Source organism: Vitis vinifera, chromosome 16, assembly GCF_030704535.1.
Source record: "Vitis vinifera cultivar Pinot Noir 40024 chromosome 16, ASM3070453v1".
Taxonomy (NCBI): domain Eukaryota; kingdom Viridiplantae; phylum Streptophyta; class Magnoliopsida; order Vitales; family Vitaceae; genus Vitis; species Vitis vinifera.
In genome coordinates, this window is record NC_081820.1 from 3566576 (window position 1) to 3587365 (window position 20790).

Below are 20790 nucleotides of genomic sequence, written 5' to 3' on the forward strand. Positions count from 1 at the left end.
ACCAGCTTGCAGATATACTCACCAAAGTCGTGTCAAGCAAAGACTTCCACAACTCACTGATCAAGTTGAGCATGAAGGATCCGTATGCATCAACTTGAGGGGCAGTGTTGGCGTGAGTTGTATATTAAAAGGAAATTAGAGTAATTATAAAAAATGAGATTTCTTTCCTTCACAGGTTAGCTTAATTATAGGAGCAAAATCTGTATAGCTTAGAATAGAAAATATATTCTGATACATACTCGTAGGGTTGGGGTAACAGAATAAGAAAATATTGAATAGAAAAAGAACTTTTTTGACACCTAGTGTGTTCAAAAGAACGCAAAATCATGCAAATTAATATAAAAAAATCATAAAAATTCTATTTATAAAGAAATCAATAAATATGACACATGTATTCATTTGTGTTGGAAATAAGTTTGGGTATCCAAGTGGGTTGGAAATCAATAATATTGGATAGATGAATGATGAAAATTACAAATAATTATTTCGAAGGGATATGCAAAACTTGATGGTTGCATATTTAAACAATCTATTACGGTATTATAATGAGTAGCTGGATCCGCATGGTGCGTCCTCCTAGTAGTTGTGGTTGTCAGTCTAGAACTGAGATTGAAGATACTCAACCACATTCTTCTCCACTTGGAAGGCCTTTGTGAGAACATCAGCTGATATTGCTGGCTTTGATCCAAACACTGCCTTTGCAATGGTGATCACGCCTGGGTTCTGGCTACTCAATGAAGCAATGGCCACTGCGTTTGTTGTTCCCACATTTAGCTGGAAGTGAATGAGACCTTGTGGGAAGACGAACACGTCTCCTTTGTAAAGGACCTTGGAGATGAGGCGGTTCTCAGGATTAGAGGTGACAAAGCCCACATAAAGTGTCCCCTCCAAGACAGTGAGGATCTCTGTAGCTCGAGGGTGGATGTGGGGAGGGTTAAGGCCGTATGGCGCATAGTCAACCCGAGCCAGGGAAATGCCAAGGGTATTGAGTCCAGGTATCTGTGCCACGTTTGCTGGTGTGACCATCGAGCCAAGTTTGTTTGATGTATTCCCTGGAAGACGAAGCCCTGAAAAGAAGAAATCATTTGGCGTTGCAAGCTTTGGATCCCTGCAGAATTTTCCATTCACAAACACTGCAAAGCAGCAAATATATTAGCACTAATGTAGCCTTGGAAAGATCAATATACATAGACGAGAATACTAGAGAGAGCATGAGTATTTTACCAGTGTCGTTTGTATCATTAACAGCTACACAGAAGTCCTGAAGAGGACTGGGATCAGAGGCAGAGGCAAAAGAAAATGCCATAGCCAAGAGTACAACGTATGCAAGGGTGTTAGCTCCCATCTTCTTCATGTTATACAAAGAATTCTCTCCGAGTAATCTCTGACGGATTTCTTTGATTTGCAATTTTGTGGATTACCCGATTGTCAATTTATAGATGAAGAGTCTCTGACATGTTCCAACTCTGAAGCAGTCTCATAAAATTAATTAAACAAAAGTCAAAACTCACAAAGAATATGTTATCTCTATCCGGCTAACAGGTCTGTGACATATAAGATGTGTGTTTTTCGTTCTTTTATTCTGCTATAATATAATAGTTTTGACCACGTCCCATGCAATCTACCAGGCTGCTTCAGGTGAAGAATATGTTAATATTTTGCCAGAACTTAGATATATAATTAGAAGAGATCTAAGGAAGGATATAAGACTAGTTCTACTTATTTAAGAAACTTTGCGACTCAAGTCGCTCAACAGATTTCCCTTTGTATTAGAAATAATTTCTAATACAAAAGTACTTTTAGAGAAAAATTAAGTAGATATTTGGTAATGTTAGAAAATATTTTTAAAAATTTTGAAAAATGACTTATGGTGTTTTCTACGGAAGCAGTCGATATACATTTCTCCAAACTAATAATAATAATAATAATAAATAAATTAATAAATAAATAAAAAATAAACCATTTCAATTAAAAGCACTTCAATAAAATGCATGCCAACTTAATGTTTTAAATTACGTATAAAGTTGGACCAGAATGGGCAAAATCATAAGTAGTTGTTCATCTAACACATTCCCACTGCTTTGATTTGTTCACTGCGGCGGCTATGGCACAAATTAAGCTAATTTATATCAATGATGGGATGCCGGACAGAGACCAAGCACCAAGGACCCACGATGTATACGCCCAAACTTAAATAGTCCCAAGAGGAGCTAAAGAAATACCTCAGCTGATCCTGTCTTTTTGAAAAACTTTGTTGGGTTTTTTTACTCAGTTGTAGTCAAAGAAATCTTCCTCATCCAGCTCTCTTATTAGAATTTATACAAAATGTGAATTAATTCATATATAATTTCATCATATATCTAGACACTGGTTAATTTATACAAATAACCTCAACTTAATAATAGAATTATATTTAGTTTCTAAAAGTGAAGGGAGAATATATATATGTTTTTTTTTTTATTGATTATTTTAGTTTCTATTTTTGAGCTGTTAAATCCTAAAAGGTTTCATACATTATTATTAGGAGTTTCAATTTTATTAAGTGAAAGTAAAAATAAATAAGAGATTATGCAATATTTCTATAAGAGAGAGTGGTGGAATACAATAAAAGTGTTTAGGGTTCTTTGGACCTGTAAGAAAATAGAGCAGAACAGAGTGTTTTGGAAATCTGGAAATCTGGTGTGTATTCGATGATTCAACTTAAGGGAAGAAGATGCATATATACAAAGCATTGGTTAGCCTATTCTAGGAATCTATGTGCAAACGTATCAGTTACAATCAATCAAAAATAATCTTCTATATACAATCAAATATCATCCTCAAATTACGGGATCCATGATTCTTTTCCCATAATACTCCCCCTCAAGTTGGAGTGTGTATGTCAAGAACGCCAAACTTGTTGAGAAGGGAATGAAAAATTGATGAATTGAGTGGCTTAGTGAACAAATCAGCAAGCTGGCAAGACGATGGAACATGAGCAGTTACTATGGCACCTGATTGAATTCGTTCTCGAACAACATGACAATCGATTTCTATATGCTTGGTACGTTCATGGTAAACTGGATTAGCAGCAATATGGAGTGCTACTTTACTATCACAGAATAGTTTGGCAGGTTGCGAGTGCTCTACCTTCAAGTCATCCAACAAATACTTGAGCCATGTAAGTTCACATGTAATGGAAGTCATTGCCCGATATTCTGATTCAGCTGATGACTTTGACACTGTTGTCTGTTTCTTGGGTTTCCATGAAATAAGAGCTCCTCCAAGAAAAATGCAATATCTAGTCATAGATCGTCTTGTGATCGAACATCGAGCCTAATTTGCATCACAAAATCCTCTTAGTAGCAAATTTCCTTTTGCAGGAAAATATAATCCTTGTCCAGGTGCACCTTTAAGATATCGCAAAAGATGATGAACAACATCCAAATGAGGCTTTCTTGGTTCTTGCATAAACTGGCTTAAAATGTGAACTGAATAACTTATCTCTGGCCTTGTAATGGTAAGATAAATGAGTTGTCCGACCAATCTTCTGTAAGTGGATGGATTCTTCAATAAATCTCCTACTGTGGGCAGGAGTTTATTATTTTCTTCCATAGGTGTCGACAATGGTTTGGCCCCAAGCAAGCCTGCTTCATTTAAAATATCAAGAGTGTATTTTCGGTGGGATATCGAAATACCATCAATAGAACGAGCAACTTCAATACCAAGGAAATATCGTAATTGACTGAGGTCCTTGATGCGAAATTTGGTGTGGAGAGACTCCTTAAGAGCTGCAATTACATTCTCATCATTGTCGGTGATGATCATGTCGTCTACATAGATGAGCACAGTTGTGAAAGAATTACCAGAGATCTTTGTGAAAAGTGAATAATCAGCCCTTGATTGATGGAAACCATCTTACTGAATGGTGGGAGAAAATTTTTGAAACCAGCTACGGGAGGCTTGTTTAAGTCCATATAATGACTTGTTGAGTCGACATACCATAGGTGTCTCCCCCTATCGACGAAAACCGGGCAGCAATTGCATATAGACTTCTTCAAGCAAATCACCATGGAGAAAGGCATTTTGAACATCCATTTGGTGTAGTGACCAGTGTTGGACAGCAGCTATAGCAAGTAAACATCGAACTGTAGTTAACTTAGCCACAGGAGAAAAGGTCTCCTTATAGTCAATCCCTTCATGTTGAGTGAAGCCTTTCGCCACCAACCGAGCTTTGTATCGCTTAACTGTGCCATCAGAGTTATATTTGATCTTATACACCCATTTGCACCCAATTGGACGATGACCAGAAGGGAGAGGTGCGAGTGTCCAAGTGTGATTTTGTTCAAGAGCATGGAGTTCTGCAGCCATAGCTTCTTGCCATTTTGGATCCAATACTGCCTGTTCATAAGTTGTAGGTTCCACAAGAGTGGTGATGGTACAAACAAAATTCCGATATTTTGGTGAGAGTTGTGCATAGGAAATATACCGAGTCAAAGGGTGACGCGTACTTGACAAGAAAGAAGATTGGCTGGAAGCAACCTTGGCGGTGTGGTAGAGATGAAAATTCCGGAGTTGGACATTTAGTTGCTTGATGCGGTTAGAATGACGAGTAGCAGGAGGTGGAGGTGACACAATGGTGTCAAGATCAAGTGTACGTTCATTAGAGGTAGACTCAAGAGATGAAAGCAAGGGTGGTGGCTGATCATCGGCTTGGGGTTTGGTTGTCTCTGTGGTTATGGGTTCATATGAGGTTTGTGGTAAAGGAAGAACGACCACATCATGTTGTTCTTCTTGTGGATTAGTGTGGAACGGAAATATATGTTCATGAAAGACAACATCTCGGGAAGAAAAGAATTTATTAGTTCCAAGATCATAAACCCGATAACCCTGTTGACCAAGAGGATAACCAACAAATATGTAACGACGAGCTCTTTGATCAAATTTATGTGTGGGTAAGAGATTGGTGGCATAACAAAGACATCCAAAAGTTCGTAGATGATGATATGAAGGTAGCTTGTTATAGAGAAGTTTGTATGGCGATTTGTGAGAAAGAAGGGGTGTAGGTAAGCGATTGATTAAATAGCAAGCCGTTTGAATACTTTCCCCCCAAAATTTTAACGGCAAGTTTGCTTGAAAACAAAGAGCTCTTCCCACATTTAAAAGGTGACGATGTTTCCTCTCAACCACCCCATTTTGTTGGGGGGTGTAAGCACATGAATGATGGTAATTGATCCCCTTAGTATCCAAATACTGTTTCATAGAGGAAATTTCAGTCCTATTATCGGTTCGAAGAGTTTTAATGCAACGATTAAATTAGGTTTCCACCCAAGAAATGAATGATTGCAATCTCCCTTGTGCTTCAAATTTAAAACTCATGAGATGTATCCAAGTATATCGAGTATGATCATCAACAATTGTTAGGAAATAACAAGCCCCAGAGTGAGAATTTATTCGATGTGGTCCCCTGATGTCATAATGTATCAAATCAAAAGATGCGTGAGAAGAAATGAAACTAGATGGAAAGGACAAACGAGTTTGTTTGGCTAAAGGGCAAATTTCACAAACATGCTTGGAATCAAAATAAATTTCAGGATTAATTTTAGCAAGAACTTGAAGAGGACCGGATGATGGGTGCCCAAGACGTTGATGCCAAAGATCATAATGTTTGTGAATGGCGTAAGCCAAGGTTGGATTTTGGTCTTGTGCGAGGTAGTAGAGGCCATTATGTTGCTTGCCCAGGCCAATCGTCTTCCTCGTAGTAGCGTCTTGCACAACACAAAAATCGGAAAAGAACATCACTATACATTGTAATGCCCGCGTTAGTTTACTAACTGATAGTAAATTAACTTGAAATTGTGGAACTTTGAGTACATCATCAAGTTTAATGTGGGGGGTAACATGCAATGAACCAATTGACTCAATATGTGCTTGACCACCATCTGGCAAACTAATGGTAGTGGTTCTGGGCAAATTTTTCGGATTTAATAATTCAGCTGAGGAAGTCACATGATCCGTGGCTCTACTATCAATAATCCAACACATATTTGAGTGTGGGCAATCCAGAATAATTTTGGATGATGGCATATTTATACCTGTGGCATTTGCAAAATGTTGTGAATTACCACCATTGTTTTTCCGAATCATAGCCATTAATTGGTTATATTCCTCAACTATGAGCCTTGGTCCATCATTTGTTGGAAGAAGTTTTGCTTCTGTCTCCACAGCCTTATTTGTTTCCACTTTCACATTGTTTTGCATTTGAGTGACGTTGATTTGGAGGCTTCACGTTCTTCCCATGAAGCTTGTGGCCAATTGGAAAGCCATGTAGGTAGTAACACTTCTCAATGCTGTGATAATCATGGTCACAATAAGAGCAGTTCAGTGGAGTCTTTTGCTTTTGAACCTGGTGTGCTGAAGTCGCCTTATTGTCCCGATCTGCAAGCATGTCATAATGCTTCTTGTTCCCATTATTGAGAGAAACTTCAACCTGTTTTTCTTGTTGAAGGACAAGTGAGTAAACTCAGCATGTATCGAGTAAAGGTTGCATCAATAAGATTTGTCCACGAATGGCAGCATAACTATCATTCAATCCCATGAGAAATTGCATAACTCTCTCTTTTTCATCCATTTCCTTAAGTTTCTCTAATCCTCCACAAAAGCAGGATAACACTTCATGATAGGATGAAAGTTCATCCCAAAAAGCTTTAAGCTTTGTGTAATAAACCGAAATTGATTGCTGCCCCTGCCTATGTTCCACAATGTCTCGCTTGATCTGATGAATTCTTGAATCGTTTCCTTATGAAAAACGTTCTCGCAGATCTACCCAGATTTCTGATGTTGTTTCGGCATAAATCACACTACTGGCTATGTCTGGATGAATGGAATTCAATAACCATGAGATCACCATATCATTGCAACGTTGCCAAGAAGAAAAACTATCATCAGTCGAAGAGGTTGGCCTAATGGAACCTGTGACGAATCCAATTTTGTCTTTAGCACTCAAACTGATCCTCATAGCCCGACTCCATGTGCTGTAGTTATCTCCTTCAAGTACTTTGGAGACAAGTACCATACCCGAGTGGTCCGAGTGGTGTAGAGAGAAGGGATCTAAAGCTTCTGTGGTAGCCTTAGATGATGTTAATCCCGTTTTGTTGATGTCCATGGCAGCAGCTGTAACGAGGAAATAGGTTGCGGAAGCGCTTGGAAGAATTTAGAGTCACCAGGTTTGGTGCTCTAATACCATGTAAGAAAACAGAGCAGAACATAGTGTTTTGGAAATCTGGAAATCTGGTGTGTATTCGATGATTCAACTTAAGGGAAGAAGATGCATATATACAAAGCATTGGTTAGCCTATTCTAGGAATCTATGTGCAAATGTATCAGTTACAATCAATCAAAAATAATCTTCTATATACAATCAAATATCATCCTCAAATTACGGGATCCTTAATTCTTTTCCCATAATAGGACCGGTAACTCAAAATGAAAGTGAAATTGAAAACCTATCCCCATCTTCTAATTTGTTTTGAGATATGACTTTGTTTAGACATTTCTACCCTTATTTATTTCCCTCCAAAGAGACATAAGATCCCTCCTAAAGCTCAACACTCAGTCTCTCTCACCAGTAATACCTTTACATCATTATTGCAACCCACCGTTAAAAATGAGCTAAGAGAAGCAAAGAAGAGTTAATAGACACATATGAAAAATATTAATTTGGATTAAATTATTTTTATTTTTATAATTTCAAGGGAAATTATTTTTAGTTTAGATGTTTATTTAGATTATATTTTATTTTTTACAAATTTAAAAAATATTAATTTCATGTTCACTTGAACTACATAGGAGTTATGTTTGGTTTATAAAAAACTTAACTAGTGTTAAGTTCTCAATTACAATATTGGTAACCAAAACTATATTTCATTTACAAATAATTTAATTAAGGTTAAGTTTTCAATTTCATTTACAAATAACCTCAACTGTTGTTAAGTTTTATTTAAAAAAAAAACTTAACTAGAGTAGAGTTTTCATTTGATAAAAATGTTCATACAGACTTAAATGTGTGAACTTAAATATTAGATGGCAAGAATCCATGACATCATCTTCACATTTTAGAAGTTAAGTTTAAATGGAAAAAAAAAACCTAATAAAGAAACTGCAAAAAATCTCAATAAAAGACCCTAACCTAAATCCCACCACAAAAAACATCAATCACAATTCCATCGCAAAAACAGCTCAACCAAAATCTCAATGGTAAACATTTGGAAAAAACCCTAACAAAAGGCCAATAATACAATTACAAATAAATACCAAACAAAAAATAACCATGAAATATTGGAATTAAAAAAAAATCAATGGAAAAACTCCAACAAAATACAACTACAAAAAATCTCAACAAAAACAACTTTAAAAAAAAAAAAAAACATTGCAATAACAATAAAAAAAATAAAAAATAAAAAACCCTAACCAAACATACAAAAAAATGATAAATAATCTTGAGGAGGATTGCAAAAAATAACAGCAAAAAACAACTACATAAAATATTAACAAAAACAACTCCAAAATCACCCCCCCCCCCCCCCCCAAAAAAAAAAAAAAAAAAAAAAGACAAGATATTAAATAAGAAGAACAACAATGATCAAAAAATTCAATGGGAGAGCATGAAGAAGACGGGCTTTTTTTTTACTTGTACGGCTGTTTTAAAAAATAATTCTTAAAAAATGGTACTTTGAAAAATAATTCCAAATCTACGGCACTTTTTGCCACTTTGAAAGGTGTTTTTTGAAGAGACGCCTTCTATATTTTTCATATCAACCATAAATGTTAAAAAAAAAAAATTGAATTTACACTAAAGGTGTCTCTTGAAGAGACACCTTTCATAATTCCATAAAATTGAATATATGTTAAAGGCGTCTCTTCAAAAGACACTTTTTCATAATTTTTTTATTAGTCATACACGTTAAAAAAATTTTGAATTTATACTAAAGAAATATCATTTCCACAGTACCATAAAATCAAATTAATACTAAAGGCGTCTCTAGAAGAGACATCTTTGATAATTTTCATATCAGTCACACAGTGAAAAAAAAAATGAATTTACATTGAAGGAGTCTATACAATTCCACAAAATTGAATTTATATTAAATGTGTCTTTTGAAGAAACACTTTCCACAATTTTTATATTAGTCATCTATCAAAAAAATTAAATTTATACTAAAAGTGTCTCTTGAAGGAAAACCTTTCAATATAAATTTAATTTTATGGAATTGTGAAATGTGTCTTTTGAAAATACATTTTTAGTATAAATTCAATTATTTTAATGGATGACTGATGCAAGAATTGTTGAAGGTCTCTCTTCAAGAGACATCTTTAATATATATTTAATTTTGTGAAATTATAGAAAGTGTGTCTTAAGAAGACATCTTTAGTATAAATTCAATTTTTTTATTATGCAACTGATATGAAAACTGTGAAAAATGTCTATTTAAAATACACTTTTAACATAAATTCGATTTTGTAGAATTATAAAAGGTGTCTCTTAAAGAGATACTTTTAATATAAATTCAAATTTTTTTAACTTATGTTATTGATATAAAAATTGTGGAAGGTGTCTCTTGAAGAGACACCTTCAATGTAAATTCAATTTTTTTGAATGTGTATCATTTATATAAAAATGATGTAAGGTGTCTTTTAAAGAGACACCTTTAAAAGTGACAAAAAATGACGTAGATTTGAAATTAGTTTTCATTGTATTGTATTTTAAAAAATTAATTTTAAATTCACTGTACAATTATCAAAAACCCTGAAGAAGACCTGAAAAATTTATTGGAAGAATGAGAAAGAAATGACTTGGAAATGAGGGAGAAAGGTCATTGTGAGGAAATGAAAGTTTTTTTTTTTTCTCTTCTTTCTTCTCTTTTTATTTTTTACCACCAGGAGGAGTTGGAGAGCATTTCATTCGAAGTGGGGACAGCTTCCATGAAGGTCCATGCATGGACGTGTGGCTGGGACCACCACCTTGCCATGGTGGTTGAGACGGGACTTCTCCTGAGTAAGAAGCAGTGGAACGGATGGGGTCCATGCATGGACGTGTGGCTGGGACCACCGAGACGGGACTTCTCCTGAGTAAGGAGCAGTGGAACGGGTGGGGTTAGTAGAAGTTTGGAGAGGAAGGAAAACAGAAGAAAATGGGGGAAGCCTTGAGAGAAACGAGGGAGTGAACGGATGCATTTTTTTTTTTAGTGAGAAGAAAGGATTTCTGGAGAAGGAGAAAACAGAGCAAAAAAACAGAAAAAAAAAAAAAAAAAAACAGAGGAAATAAAAAAACAGAGTAAGGATAGGGGGGTTAGTTTCCTGAGATTCAGGGTTCTGGGAAATTTTGAGAGCATGAGGGAGAGTGAGAGAGAACTGAGAAGAAGAGTTTGAAAGCCATGGAGAAGCTGTAAGCAAGAGGAGCTATAGGGAGGTGATTTCGAGCTGAGCAGAGGAGGAGCTTGTCGTTTTGGTCCAGGTATTTTCTATGCTAGATACGCAAAGCCTATGCTACACTGCAGCTACTTGTTCAATGTTTCATAAGTGTGTTATCTAGATCTCTTAGGCTTGGTATAGTTCCTCGCCCATCTTTGTCACCCGGATCTTCTCAGCCATTGGTTTATATCATCAGGAATTCTGTAGATGCAGTTGGTTTTTCATGGAATGTTAAAAGATCTAGACATGGGAAGGAATCATCCATTCTTTCCATATCCTGCTCAACAGCTCTTAGTGGGGATAGTGGTGCTGTTGGGGCCCTTTTGAAAATATTGCACTTTTACAACATTGAAAGAATGGATAACACAGCACTATAAGCGCATGGCTACCCTCATCTCACCAAACCTCACCTCACTCGTTTCATACCCACCATACCCATCGTCCTTCCCATCCCTTTGGATTTTTTTTTTCTCTCTCTATCTCTCTTTTAACCATGGCTGAGACTGTTGTTGAAATCCCCATGGCTGTTCCGATAAAGAAGGCAAGGACCAGCAGGAAGACGCTGAAGGAGAAGAGCTCTTGAGCGAATGAGGCAAACATCTTGGCCGGACAGATGTATGAATCCTCTCCGGCGCCAGTTCCGACACAGCCTGAGGACGCCGGAAAGGAGTACCAAGAGAGCCTGTCACAGCCTCGGTCCGGGAAGAAGAAGAGTAAAGGAGCTGGAAATCATCCTACAGTGCCAACAAAGGAAGACCATCTCCAGGAAGGGCCATCTTCGGTGCATGGTCCTAGACTGCATTATTCCTCAGCTCCCAGTTTGTTCGGCTTGCATGGCTGCCCCTTTTACGCATTCCTCTGTTTTCTGTTTCATGGCTATGCATGGGCATCCTTCAATGCACCACCCAAAAGGGGCCAAGTATTCGGTCCTTTTAATTCTTCATCTTTTGATGTTAAATATTTAATTTTTATAAAAATTCCATTCCCGAATAATTATCCAAAATTACGATTTTCAACTAATTTTCAAAACTCCAATTTTTAAATTTAATTCTTCAAAGTTCAATTCTCGAAATAATTTTCTAAGGTTCTAATTTTAAATCTAATTTTCGAATATTCAAAATCTTTAAATTTAATTTTCCGAAAATTCCAACATTCCAAATTTAATTTTTCAAAATGCCACCTTCAAATAAATTCTCGAAACTCCAATTTATTTCAAATCTAATTTTCAAAAAATTTCATTCTCAAATAATTCCTTAAAATTCCCTTTTCTTAAATTTAATTTTTAAATTTCCATTTTCAAATAATTTTTCGAAATTCCGATCCTCAAATAAGTTCTTCAAAATTCCAATTTCCAAATTTAATTTCCAATTTCCAAAATTCCAATTTTTACATTTATTTATTCAATCATTATTATTTTCGTTATTATTATTTTATTATTATTTTTTAAAATTCCATCTTTAAATAATTCTTCAAAATTCTGATTTCCAATTTGATTCCCAATTTCCAAAATTTCAATTTTCACATTTATTTATTTAATCATTATTATTTTTGTTATTATTAGTATTCTATTTATTTATTTATTTTTAAAATTCCATCTTTAAATAATTCTTCAAAATTCCAATTTCCTAATTTAATTTCCAATTTCCGAAATTCCAATTGTCACATTTGTTTATTATTATTATTTTATTTATTTATTTATTTTTAAATACCATCTTCAAATAATTTCGTAAACTCCAATTCATGATTTAATTCTCAAAACTCCAATTCTCAAATAATTTTCAAAATTGAAATTTATTTCAAATTTAATTCCCAAAATTCCAATTCTTAAGTTTAATTTTGAAAACACCAATTTTCAAATAATTTTCGAGCTTTCAATTTTCGAATAAATTTCAAAACTTTAGTTTTCTTTCAAATAATTTTAATTTCACTCCAATTTTCAAATATTTATTTAATTCTACCACTCTTCATCTTTTCTTAAGGTTCAGGGTCACCAAAAATCCTGTTTTTAATAAGCTTGTTGCGTTTTTCTTTCAAGCAAACACCTTCATAAATTTTTCTTTGATCTTAAAATAATTTTTTTTTTTGTTTCTCTTGATTTTTAAATAAGCAAGAATGAATTTTTCATAATTCCAAAATAATGGAATTTGTGAGACTAATTCATGCAAGATAAATTGGGCTTTGGTGGGGACCCTACACATGAGTTTTCTCCTTTGATTGTCAGTTATTATGCTTAATGAATATTGCTTGATCTTTGTCTTGCTCTTTGATATGCATGTGATGACTTTATACTTGAGCTAACCTTGTTTCTATTTCTATGATAGTGTACTATTAATTGCTGTTAAGGTACGATCTCATTCCCACTTCGCTTATTTTGATGCATGATTCACTTTATTATTTGATTATTTCATTGGTATCCATTGATTTCCTCATCAATTGTCACATCTGCCTCATCTTATTTAGTAGAGACCCGTTTTTAGGGACTTAGAGGGGTGCTATGGTCTTTACCGTACCTTCCCGATAAGTAACCTGACCCCCAAACCCATATTTGGTTTCTCACATACCATATTTTCCAAATAAGGAGTCACACTTAAGGTTTTCTTTATTATTTTGTTTACCCTTTAAAAATAAAACAAAAATAAGTGGCAACTCCAAGTCATTTTTTAAACAATAAATCATTTTTCAAATAAAAAGCGAGTTCGCCAACGAGTAGAAGCGCATGAGCCGAAATACGGGGTCCACAGGTAATATTGTCCTAAATGAGTCATTTTAAAAATAAATAAATAGATAAATAAAGAAGGTCATTCTTTCAATATTGTCCAAATATCCCAAGTTTTAAATTCTCCCTAATTTTATGTTCTGTTGTAATTGTTTGTGTTTTCTCTTTCAACCATATTACTCCAACAAATTGGTATTGAAGCTTCTGCATATCCAACAAATTGGAATAAGAGCCTTACGAAAAAGATGACAAGTGGGATATACTTGTTTCAAGTTCCACAATACAACAAAGACAATTACGATCCCATTACATATCAGTTTCCTAGATATCTTATCTCCCCAGCTTTGAAATCTGACTTCCCTTCTTACAGCCATTTGTTTCACTATTTTATTGCCATTTAAGTATATATAAATAGATTTTAAAATTTTAAAAAGCAATTTTTTTTTTTATTTTCTCAAATTTTAAAATTTTGGAAAAAAAAGAAAAGAAAAGGTAAGAGTTTATTTGACAATTGTTTTCGAGAACAGTTTTTGGTTCTTTAGAACAAAAAACAAGGAAAATACGTTTGACAATCAAAAACTATTTTTTGTTTTCTGTTCTTAAAAATATAAAATATGGTGTAGTTGTTTTCACTTGTTTTATGATGACTATTTTAAAAAATAATTATACAAACATGCAGAATGATTAAAAATAAAGTATTAAACATAAAATTTATTTCTAAAATATATTTTAAAATATTAAAAACATGTTAAAAATATTTCAAGTTTCCAAACATATTTTTATTCTATAAAACATTAGAAAACAGTTATTAAAAATTATTCTGAAAAACTATTTTTAAGAACTATTTTTTTTTTAAATAGTTACCAAATAGGCCCTAAGCCTCTTCTTCTCATATTAAGAGTTTTATATTTTCAATTTTAATAATAAAAAGTAAGAAGTGCATCCAAACACCAAAAACTTCTATATAAAATACAAAATTCTTAAAAAGTTTTAAATTATAATCTTTTAATATTTTAAAGTTACTTTTAGATACAAAAGATAAGTCTATACCTTTTTCATGCAAGTTTCTTCTTTTCATACATAGGTTATTACTATTTACAAGAGCTTTTCATTTATGAGAAAAAAAAATGAAATTTATTGGATAGCTGATTGATGAAAATTATATATAATTATTTTCATAGGGATATGCAAAGCTTGATGGCTGCATATTTAAACAATCTATTTATGGTATTATTAAGAGTTGCTGGATCCGCAAGGCCAGTCATCCTAGTAGGTGTGGTTGTCCGTCCAGAACTGAGATTGAAGATACTCAACCACATTCTTGTCCACTTGAAAGGCCTTTGTGAGAACATCAGCTGATATTGCTGGCTTTGATCCAAACACTGCATTTGCAATAGTGATCACGCCTGGGTTCTGGCTACTCAATGAAGCAATGGCCACTGCGTTTGTTGTTCCCACATTGAGCTGGAAGTGAATGAGACCTTGTGGGAAGACGAAAATGTCTCCTTTGTGAAGGACCTTGGAAATGAGGCGGTTGTCAGGATTAGAGGTGACAAAGCCCACATAAAGTGTGCCTTCCAAGACGGTCAGGATCTCTGTGGCACGAGGGTGGGTGTGGGGAGGGTTGAGACCATATGGCGCATAGTCAACCCGAGCCAGGGAAACGCCAAGGGTGTTGAGTCCAGGTATCTGTGCCACGTTTGCTGGTGTGACCATCGAGCCAAGTTTGTTTGATGTATTCCCTGGAAGACGAAGCCCCAAAGAGAAGAAATCATTTGGCGTTGCAAGCTTTGGATCCTTGCAGAATTTCCCATTCACAAACACTGCAAAGCAACAAATATATTAGGACTAACGCAGCCTTGGAAAGATCAATGTATAGGTTAGAGAATGAATCAACGCCGCTGGCTGCGTTAGTCCTAATATATTTGTCCATTTAAGATTCATTCTCTAACCTATACATTGATCTTTCCAAGGCTGCGTTAGTCCTAATATATTTGTTGCTTTGCAGTGTTTGTGAATGGGAAATTCTGCCAAGATCCAAAGCTTGCGACCCCAAATGATTTCTCCTTTTCAGGGCTTCGTCTTCCAGGAAATACATCAAACCAACTTGGGTCCATGGTCACACCAGCAAATGTGGCACAGATACCTGGACTCAACACCCTTGGCGTTTCCCTGGCTCGGGTTGACTATGCGCCATATGGTCTCAACCCTCCCCACACCCACCCTCGTGCCACAGAGATCCTCACTGTCTTGGAGGGGACACTTTATGTGGGCTTTGTCACCTCTAATCCTGACAACCGCCTCATCTCCAAGGTCCTTTACAAAGGAGACCTGTTCGTCTTCCCACAAGGTCTCATTCACTTCCAGCTCAATGTGGGAACAACAAACGCAGTGGCCATTGCTTCATTGAGTAGCCAGAACCCAGGCGTGATCACTATTGCAAGTGCAGTGTTTGGATCAAAGCCAGCAATATCAGTTGATGTTCTTACAAAGGCCTTCCAACTGGACAAGAATGTGGTTGCCAATCTTCAATCTCAATTCTGGACTGACAACCACACCTATTAGAATGGTTCACCTTGCACATCTACCTATTCATATGAATAGATACCACTTCAATGTACCGATTACTTAGATGTCACTTTGCATATCCTCTTAGAATAAAGGTGTTTGTTATGCATATGCAGTGTCTCAATTCCCTGAAGTATGATTGCTTCACAGCTGTCACTGCAGAATCGGCAAACTTGTGCCCATTGATCATATGTTATAACAAAAGTTTTTTTTTTCTAAAGTCTCAGTCAGCTTAATGTATATCATTGGCTCATTACTCAACCGTGTAAGCTGTTGGAGTAATTGGTAATTGAATTTGGTACTTCAAACTTAGTTTATAGAGATTTTGACGTCTAATTTGTTGAACGAAACTGAACCAGTTAGTGTAATGTTGTTTTTATCATAATTTTTGTTTTATAAGTTTAAAGCCAAATGAAACATGAATATTGTTCGATCTACTGTCCCATTCCAAAAATAAAAAATAAATCAAACCGAACAGATAATTATTTATATATTTACATATAAATACATGTCTTATATTTATTTGCTCTATGTTGTGAATTTTTTTGATTTGTAATATTAAGTGGCTTGATTTTTCATGCTTTTGAAAACACTAGGTTGATGTGCATGATTATCATACGAATTTCATTATGTATCATTGTAAATTCAATACTTAGTTGCTTCTTATTTGGTTATTGTAGGATGAACTAAATGTTGGACTAGGTTATCCAACCCATGAAAAGTTTCTTAGCGGATGTATTGGGCTATTCTTTTTGGGTATTCTCTAAGCCCAAATATAAATAGCATCAGAGGTTCCTTTTGGGATGCAAAAAAAGTGGCAGAGAAAAAGGAAAGAGAAAAATAAGATTGTTTTTGGGGCATTGTTCCAAGGCTTAAGGAGGAAGGTACATGTTCTTTTATTAACCTTTTGAGAAAGCCCATGTGGTATGATTGTTTATTCTCTTCTTATTCATTGTTTTTCTAAAGTGATGAATTCCTATCTCAAGCATTAATATTTGTTTCCACTAGTTATTAAGGTAAGGAATCTAGAAACGATTATTTGTATTCCCATTTTTATTAATATGGAAGGAATTTTCTTTGTGGTATTTTATCTCCATATATTATGAGGGTTTTCCCACATTATATTCACTGTCATTTTACTTGGATGTTTTTAGATTATTATTTTCATTTGTTGATAGGTTGTTCTTATTATAGAGGAATCTTTGAACCCATGCATGTGAATACTCTTTATATATAATTCCTATTAACTTCTAACAAGTGGTATCAGGGCCTTGTTATGGGAATACATATTCTTGAGAGGGATGGAAATAGATAGGAACTCAACCTTCATGGTAAAATTTAACAATTTGATTGAATTAAGCTATGTGGAAGTCCATGATACAAGATTTTCTCACCATCAGAGGTTTATCAGATACTCTTGATGGTGAAAAAACCCAACCCAAGGATGTTATGACTTGGAATAGAAGAAGATGAACAAAAAGGCAATAGTCGATATTAGGCAATGTATTGATATGTCCTCATTCCATCATTTGGCAAATGAAATAGATGTCTATGAACTTTGGAAGAAATTGGAGTCAATGTTTGAATAAAAAACTATTGGGAATAAAATTTTCTTATTGAATAAGTTAGTGAACTTGGAGTCAAAGGAAGGAATTTCAATGATTGATCACTTGAATGCCTTTTAGAGTATGGTAAATTAGTTGTGAATGGATTAGCAACCATTTTACATGTAAGTAAATATTTCAAGATTACTTACTTTTTATGCAATAACATCTCTTATAAAATTATTCTTGGTATATAAATGTTTAATTCTTCCATGATCGAATCCTTTACAAAAGTGATAGCAGCTTGATTGTCGCTATCGATTGTCGTTGACTAAAAAAACAACTACGATCATTCCTAAGCTTTGAAAAAATCTTCTTAACCATATTGTTTTTTGTACTGCAATTGACATGTGATAAATTTGGCTTCCATGATTGACAAAGATGTACAAGTTTGTTTCTTGCTTCTTCATGGGATGACACAATTATTGAGAAAAAAATGATATGTGGATATTGATTTGCACTCATTAAGATCACTTGTCCAATCAGCATATGAATAACCCACTAAGCCCAACTCATTACTTCGATAACAAAGGGAACGGTCCAAAGTACCCTTCAGCTACCTAGGAATTTTCTTTACAAATTTCCAATGCATCTTTCCAAGATTCTCTTGGTAACGACTAACCATCCTAATAGTATAGCAGGCATTTGGTCTTGTACACATTGTAGCATATATTAGAGTCTCAAAAGCATTTGAGTAGGGAATTAGTCATTTTCTTCTTTTTTTTTTGGAGTTTTTAGGCCCATTTTTTTGCTTGCATACTCACCTCTTGTAAATGGAGTGTCAATGGATTTGCAATATTTCATATTAAATTGTTATTATTTTCTTAATATAACGTACTTGTGAAAAAGCCACTAGTTTCTTAAACTCATATTTATGGATCTTTACTCTAATAATGTAAGATTCTTCTCCCGCATTAATGATTTGAACAAACTCGAAATCGTGTTTAACTATAAGTACATCATCCACATATAAAGATAATAACACATATTTATCTTTGTGTCATGTTATACAAAGATAATGACCATAATCAATTGTTGTGAAATCATACAAAGTGATTACACAATGAAATCTCAAGTACCACTACCTAGATGATTATTTAAGGTCATCAATAAATTGATGTAAGTAGCACACTTTATGCTCTTGGATGTGGATAATGAAACCTATTAGTTGTTCCATAAAGATATCTTTAATTATTCAACTCTCCATGAAGGAACGTTGTCTTCGCATCCATTTAGTGTAGTTCTAAATCTATATGAACCACTTTAGCCAGAATGAGGCAAATTGAAGCAAATTGAAGCAAATTTGACTATTGGGAGAAGGTTTTCTCATAGTCTATACTCTCTTGTTGGGTATAACCTTTAGTCACTAAAGGAGTTCTACATTTTTCAATAGATCCATCTACCCTTCCTTCATTATAAGAACACTTTCTTCCCAACAATTTTTCAATCGAATGGCAAATCAACCAACTTCCAGGCTTGATTATTTTGTATTGATTCCAATTCCTCTTCCATTACTTTTCTCTATTCATCCTTATATAAACAAGTAAGAGCCTCATGAACTGACTTAGATTCAATATCATCACATTGAGTTATAATATAAACTTCTCCTTTGATTTCAAATTGTCATTAAGGAATAATTTATTGAGAATGTTATCTCAAGATTGACTCCCTTAGTATACTTGCTACAAGTACTAGTTCACTCTTACTCAATTTAAGCATCAATTTTTGTTTAGGTGCAAATCTTGTGTTGGGATCCATTATTTCATAAAGACATAAATCACTATCAATTTTGCCCAAACATAGGAAATCGTCTTTTAAGGATGTGACATCTCATTATTTTAATTCAGCTACCATACCATCTTCATGCTTACCTATGAACACATATCCTTTAGAGTATTTATCATATCATATAAAGATATATTTCCTTCCTTTGAGACCTAATTTTCCTTATTTATGAGAAGGATTGCCAACATAAATCATTGATCCCTAAGGTTACAAAGTACTAAGATCAGGTTTTCAATTAGTAAATTGCTCGTATGGAGTAAGTACAACAAATTGTGAGGGTACTCAATTAAGTACATGAGTTCAACAATGCATCTCCCCAATATTAAATTGGAAGATTTGTTTGGACCATCATTGACCAAACCATGTCTAACATTATTCTATTTCTCCTTTCAACAACATAGTTTTCTTATGGAGTCCTTAGAATAGTCAATTGTCTATTAATACCTGTTTCATCACATAAATCTTTAAATTGCTCTAATAGATATTCTCTAATCTAGTCTGTTCTTAATGTTTCAATTTATTTTTTCACACTTATTCTATTAGTGTTTAAAAAAAAAAAAAACCTAATGCTTCTAGTATATGAGAAATTAGGTAAACATAATCGTAACAAATGAAGTTATCTATAAATGTTATGAAGTAAAAGGCTTCATGATTTGTTGTAACTCTTATAGAACCATAGATGTCAAAATTGATTATTTGTGATGGATTTTTAGTTCTAGTTCCCTTTCCAAAAAAATTTTCTTGTTCTTTTACTTGCTAGATAATATTCAAAAGTTAGCCTATCAATTTTAGTGAATTGACCTAAAAGATTTTCTCTAGCTAGTCTATTCATCTTTTCTTGTCCAATATGCCCAACTCTAGCATGTCATATGACAACATTATCATATATATTTATAGAAGTAGTCATCAATGAATAATAATTGTTAATAGTATTAGATAACACATAGTTATCAATGTCAAGAACCATAAAACCATCTAAAATAAAACCTAAACCAAAATATGTTTTTCCCAAGTATAACTCCATTACTAAATCATGAAAATTCAAATTGTAACCTAAACTAAGAAGGACTAAGATCATGTTACATCGAATATCCGATGCATAAAGAACATAATGTAGGAATAGGGTACATCCTCTATGCAATTCCAATCTGCATGTTCTAGTACCTTGACCTCAACTCTAGAGTCATTTCCAACATAGATCTTATATCAAAACTAACTGAAATTTTACATATGCTTCTTGCTCCTTAGCTATATTGTCAAGGGCGGTTGAGCCTATAGCCCACAAAGGAATAGATTCAATTAACATTACACAGCTAGAAACATAAGCACATAAGTTATTTAAATAAGACCATAACCGCTTACACTCAGTTCACTCATGAGCGGAGTGACCCTTGTTGTCATAGTTATAGCATTTTAGCTTGTCTTTAGCACACTTTTTACATGACCAAACCTTTCATTTCTTGGAAGCATCATCAAATTCAAATTTCTTATTCTTCTTAAAGAACTTTTTTTTTCTTTTTTCTTTTTTAATGCTTAAAGCCCAAAGCTTTCTGTGAACTAGATTCAATTACATAAGCTTCTTCATTAGGCTAAGCAACCATAAGTTGTTCAACTTCTAATTCAATGTGACGGACTATATCATAAAAAAATCTGGACTCTCATTATGTG

General features: G+C 34.1%; 2 protein-coding genes across 2 annotated transcripts; both read right to left on the reverse strand.

Moving 5' to 3' along the window:
* Positions 1 to 558: 558 nt before the first annotated feature.
* On the reverse strand, positions 559 to 1354 carry LOC100261880 (putative germin-like protein 2-1). Its single transcript, XM_002270368.3, has 2 exons — positions 1225 to 1354; positions 559 to 1133 (listed from the first exon to the last, which is right to left on the reverse strand). Exons 1-2 carry the CDS (start codon positions 1352 to 1354, stop codon positions 598 to 600), a joined length of 666 nt encoding a protein of 221 aa, XP_002270404.2. The 3' UTR covers positions 559 to 597.
* A 13077-nt stretch (positions 1355 to 14431) lies between these two features.
* On the reverse strand, positions 14432 to 15749 carry LOC104882055 (putative germin-like protein 2-1). The gene is made up of 3 exons (XM_059733786.1): positions 15655 to 15749; positions 15400 to 15566; positions 14432 to 14988 (listed from the first exon to the last, which is right to left on the reverse strand). Exons 1-3 carry the CDS (start codon positions 15747 to 15749, stop codon positions 14432 to 14434), a joined length of 819 nt encoding a protein of 272 aa, XP_059589769.1.
* Positions 15750 to 20790: the final 5041 nt, after the last annotated feature.